Source organism: Orycteropus afer, unplaced genomic scaffold, assembly GCF_000298275.1.
Source record: "Orycteropus afer afer isolate SDZICR_OR568_19922 unplaced genomic scaffold, OryAfe1.0 scaffold01035, whole genome shotgun sequence".
Taxonomy (NCBI): Eukaryota; Metazoa; Chordata; class Mammalia; order Tubulidentata; family Orycteropodidae; genus Orycteropus; species Orycteropus afer.
The window spans coordinates 307,973-313,731 of NW_006922622.1; the positions used below are offsets into that span (position 1 = coordinate 307,973).

Below are 5,759 nucleotides of genomic sequence, written 5' to 3' on the forward strand. Positions count from 1 at the left end.
TAACTTGCCTGGAATGAAACCCCAAACTCTTTCTTCCCTGAGGTGGGCTGCAACTGACATCTCAATGTAGTTTTTTTGGTTTCCCCAGTGTTGTTTTCCATCAATTTCCTTGGAGTCTCTCTCTCTCTCTCTCTCTTTCTCTCTCTCTCTCTCTCTCTCTCACACACACACATTTACATACACATTCTCTCTCACACGCATGTATGTGCACACACACATATACATTTCAGGGCCCAGGGAACCCTTTTATGCTGATTTGGGGATTTTCCACTCTATAGACCCCTACATCCCAGATCTCCCACCTCATTTTCCAGCCAATTTGGAACCCCTAAAATCCCTGTCTAACTTCAAGTTTCTGCTTCAGTTTAGCAACCCCATATGGGTTCAGAAGGACCCATGGTTAGAAAGCCAAACAAACAGAAATCTTCAGCAATATGTTTCACTCCATCTGAGGATGCACAGGTCAGTTTTAAGTAGGGAGGCTTTCTTTCTTGGGAGCCCACCCTGGCCTCAGTGAAGGACATATTGGAGGGGTTGGAGTGAGAAACTCGACATGAAGGAAGTGACAATAAGTCTGAAGTAAATAAGTAGCTGAGGCGGTGAGAAGTAGAATATTTACAAGCAGTGTTATAGGGTTTGACTTGTAGGGCTTGGTGACTAGCTGGATGAGAGAGAAGCACTCTGTAACAGAATATCATGTGCTCATTGAACGAATGTCTTTGCAGTACCCACTGTGGCCAAGAGTTCCCAATGTGTCAATGGGCTAAAGAGGCAATTTCTTGCCTCACACAATGTCTGTCCAGGGAATTGGGGTCCCTGAGTGTCTGCCTGGGTAAAGCATTCACTGAAGAAAAACACCAGGAGCACTGTAGGTGAGGGCACTGAGTTCAGCTGTGGCCATGGTGAGGTGGAAGGGCTTTTAGCTCAACAAGTCAGAAAACCAAACAAGGACTTAGGGTTCCCAGGTCTGGGGTCTAGGAGTGAGATCTCCCAGAGGAATGGATGCAGGAAATGCCAGACTAGGGGGACATTAGCCATGGTGTGGAAGCGTTGGGCCACAGTAGGCACAGGACTAGAAAAGATGCCATTCACACTGCCCCACACTGGTGAGCATCAGCTTCTAAGAGTGTGGATCTGAGTCAGGGTTGTGAAGGGTGCCACCAAAAGAGGCCACCTCGAAGTGTGCACCCTACACAGGGAATGGCTGCAGGAGCAGGAGGTGACACAGGGCAGGGCAGTGCTTCCTGACTGCGGGTGGCAGAGAGCAGCAGGCTCCTGTGAGAGGGGCCCCGCTGGGTTTACCTGGGTGTGGGTGCTGTGAGGGGACCAGGCCTGAACACAAACCTAAAGGACTCAAGTTCCTCACAGTGGCAAATGAGAAGTAAAGACAGGAGGTGAAATGTAGTTGCAGAGGCATGGAGGGTGGAGGTGAGGAGATAAATGGTTGCTCACAGGGAAAACAAACTCATCTCTTCCTTTTCTGGTCACCCGTGAACTCATGATTTAAAGTAAGTATTGTGCAACCCCTTGTTAAGACCTGCAGGTTTTCCAGAGTGACAGCCAGCCCTCAGGTACCATGGAGCCTGATGGGACAACAAAGTCCAACAAGACACTGGTGACAGAGTTTGTGCTGCAGGGGTTCTCAGAGAACCCTGCACTGAGGCTGCCACTGCTGGGCTGTTTTCTGGCACTCTACATCATAGCTCTCAGTGGTAACATTGTGATCATCACAGTTGTGGGCTGTAGTGCTGGCCTCCACAGCCCCATGTACTTCTTCTTATTCAACCTGGCCAGCATGGATATTATCTGCACCTCCACGATCCTGCCCAAGGTTCTGGAGGGCCTGGCTTCACAGGAACACACTATCTCCTACTCAGGCTGCATGGCCCAGCTCTTCTTCCTCATCTGGTCAGCATCCTCCGAGCTGCTGCTGCTCTCAGTCATGGCCTTTGACCGCTATGTGGCCATCTGCCGCCCACTGCACTACCGCACAATCATGAGCCCGCAGGTATGTGCAGCATTTGCTGCCGGGGTGTGGGCTATCTGTGCCCTGAATGCCTCTGTCCACACGGGTCTGATGGCACAGTTGACCTTCTGTGGCCCCCGTGTCATCACACACTTCTTCTGTGAGATCCCCCCACTGCTGCTGCTCTCCTGCAGCCCCACGCGAGTGAACAGCATCATGACTCTCCTGGCTGATGGGTTCTATGGCCTCACCAACTTCATGCTCATCCTGGCCTCCTATGGCTGCATCGTGGCCAGCATCCTGCGCATGCGCTCTCGGGAGGGCAAGAGTCGTGCCTTCTCCACCTGCTCCTCCCACCTCATCGTGGTCTCTGTGTACTACACAGCCGTGTTCTGTGCCTACATCAGCCCGGCCTCCAGCTACAGCCCTGAAAGAAGCAAAGTGGCTGGGGTGCTATACACGGTGCTGAGCCCCACTCTGAACCCCCTGATCTACACGCTCCGGAATGGAGAGGTCCAGTGTGCCCTGGGAAAGCTCCTGCCCTTCTGCCAAAGGTGATCTGAGAGCAAGAATCATTATCCCCACCCATTTCTTATCATGGATGCCAGGCCTGAGATGACTCTGGTGTGGGCACTGGTTGTGGGTGCAGCTTTGCTAGGTGGCTGGTTTACTTGGACCTGTAGCCAGTGCCTCCCCTCAGAGTCAGCCCCAGGATACATGCACCTATAAAGCGAAGATCCTGGTGGAAACAGCCTTGTCTCCTCATGGGCCCTTGACCACTAAAATCGACCCCTGGTCTTTCTTGATCCACTTCTTTAGCTGTCCCCTCCTTCCATGCCCCCAAGCTCCAACGGAAAGAAGCACAGTCCATGAACAGCTGCTCCTCACTGCCCACACCTGCTGTCAGTCTCACCTCATACCCCCCTCAATCTCACCCAGCTGATCCCTAGGTCTTCTATCCTCTTCCTCAAAGAGCACAACCCTGGTTGTGCCTCTGCTGGCTGGTGTCCCACCCTACTGTGAACTCTAAGTCTACTAAGTGATTCCTTGTCTCTTCCAGGAGATAGGGCTTCCTTGTGACATGGTTCTTGTGTGGCATTGGTGTTTCACGGACAATTAATGGGTGCAATGCTGTGCATTACTTAACATGGCTCTTCTAGCCATGGTCTTTGTGACTCTCACCAGATGCCTACATGAGACTATGAAAATATGAGGTGTTTATGGCCCACCAAGACAACTGGATAAATTGTCAGTAATGTAAATGAGGTACATAGTGCCCTTGTGTGGATGGGGCCATGCAAATTAGGCGTAAGGAACCCTAATGTGGGGACTGGTCAGCGTTGCCATCTCACTAGGCTTAAAATAAGCCATCCCAGAGACAGAAAGTGAGATCTCACTACCATCAAGATAAGAATCAGGAGTGAGCATGTCCTTGGACCAGAAATCCCTGCATGGAGTGGCAGAGAGACAGTGGCAGCAGAAGCAGCAGAACTGAGCCTGGCATGAGGTAGAGTGAGGAACTTCCTGGCCCATGGAGTGAGAAAGATGAGCACCTTCAAGCAAGAGATTTGCTGGCACAGTGGGGTGCCTCTCTGGGCACCTATTTGCGGAGATAAAAGAGCTTTGTAACATTTGCCCAAGGAGGGCAGAGGCTGAGGTAAGCCTGAGGCCAGAGAGAAGCATGTCTGCAGCACAGCTAAGAAGCTGTTCTGATTGAAGAACTGTATCCTGAATTCTAATCTTTAATTGTAACCAGTTACTTCCCTAATAAACCCCATTATCATGAGCATTATCTGTGAGTCCTGTGTGGTCATTGCAATGAATGATCAAACCCAGAAGAGAAATAGAGAATGTTATTGGTGGAAGGGACAGTTGGTATCAGATTTCATTAAAAAAAAAAAAAAAAAAGAAGAAGAAAAAGGTTGGAGGGTGGCTGCATGACTGACCTCTGTGTTATAGGAATCAGCCTTGGGCTGTTGATTTTGATTCTCTCTATCACTTGAGAAGTTAGAGGAAATCAGATGAGGCCCTCCAACACCATTTTTGCAATGGGCATAAGTTATAACCCTGCTCCAGGGGCTCCACACTGTGTGTGTGAGAGTGCATTGATGCAGTCATTGCTGTCCTGGTGACTATATCACAGGGTGGTGGGTCTGAGGGTAGGATCCAGGACCCCTGTAGTGACTGGGGGTTCTGTAATACAGTTTTTTCTTAAAACTCTTTCCTGACTCAATAGAGGTCCCTGGCTGGAGGCTGGTTCCCCTTCTTGAGCACCTGATTAAGTCCACATCCCACCTCTCCCTTTGTCTTGTTCTCACACTCCTGGGCCACTCTGTACCTGCCTTAATCATCCAGGGCCAGGTACCCAACAACTAGGAATAACCTCTATGCTCTGGAGCCTGTGGAACTATTAAAAATGCCCAATACCCAGGGTGTCTGGAAAACTAGCAAACCTTTGGCTATACATAAGCCATTTCCTACAGTTCCAGCTTGGTGTTATCTTGTCCCCATGTATCCCCTTGTGTGTCCCTACCTGAGGTCCCTGTGTTTGAAGTGGTAAGTGACAGCAAATCTACCTTTCATTCCTCTGAGAGTCTTGTGTTTTGTCCCATCACCAGAGACCCTAGAACCCTACCTGACACCAACTCATTATGAAACAGGTTGGCTAGGAGTGCAGGGCCCAGACTGACTCCCTCTAAGTGCCTGCACTGGACCAACTGGGTCCAATTGGAAGAGCTGTTCTGTGGGTTCTCCCCCTTGTAAGTTCTTTGATTCATCCTCAGCACCTACAGATTCTCCATGTCTAGACACCCACTTCAGTCTCACATCAGTGTCACCACCACGGCCAGAGACCTTTCATATTGCCCAGGCTCCAGGTCCTATCACTTTTTGGGAGCATGCCCTGCCCATTTCCCTCTATGTCCTCTGAGTGTTGCTTGAAATCACCCACACATCCATGTGTCTGTACATCTGTTCCATTTGTAGCCAACACACACTTTTGGCTATGGCTGTTCTACTTTCTCCATGAAACTCTTAAAGAGACCTTTTGTTATGGGACCAAACGTGGTCTCTGCCCGGTGCACAGTCAGGCCAAAACACTTTACACACCGAGATTGAGAGGAGAGAAAATTATTTATTCCAAAGTGGCAATGCAAGGAGTAGGGGTAGTTCAGTACCCAGATCTGACTCCCCGAGATGCCATGGAAATAGTTTTTGTAGTTTTCAGGGGAGAGGGTTATGCATATTTACAAAAGGTTGAGAAATTTGGGGTGTGAACATGAAATGGGTGACGATTGCTGGAGGCAGATGAGTCACACTAGCTTTCTGTCATCAGCTGATAGGGGCTTGAGCAGAGGGGAGAGGGTCCGCAATTAACTTTAGTTCCTTTTTGCCATATTGTGCATGTCCCCAAGCCAGAGTTAATTTACAAGCTGTTTCTAAGATACTTTTAGCAGTCTATCACCTGCAGGAAAGAATGTTTTCCATTCAGTTCTTTAAGGAACTGAATATACATCTGTCTGGGGTGGGAAAATGTTGTTGTTGCTGTTAAGTACCGTCAAGTCATTTCCGACTCATAGCGACCCCATGCACAGCAGAACGAAACACTGCCCGATCCCTCGCCAGCCCCACAATCCCTGCAATACTTGAGCCCATCATCGCAGCCACCGTATCAATCCATCTCCTTGAAGGCCTCCCCCTCATTCATCGACCCTCCACCCTACCAAGCATGACATCCTTCTCCAGGGAATGGTCCCTTCTTACAACATGACCAAAATAGGTGAGACGAAGTCTG

At 49.6% G+C, this 5,759-nt stretch overlaps 1 protein-coding gene across 1 annotated transcript; it reads left to right on the plus strand.

Annotated features, from left to right (window-relative positions):
* The first annotated feature begins 1,576 nt into the window (after positions 1-1,576).
* On the plus strand, positions 1,577-2,524 carry LOC103212625 (olfactory receptor 13A1-like). The gene has a single exon (XM_007958603.1). The coding sequence runs from the start codon at positions 1,577-1,579 to the stop codon at positions 2,522-2,524; it is 948 nt and encodes a 315-aa protein (XP_007956794.1).
* Positions 2,525-5,759: the final 3,235 nt, after the last annotated feature.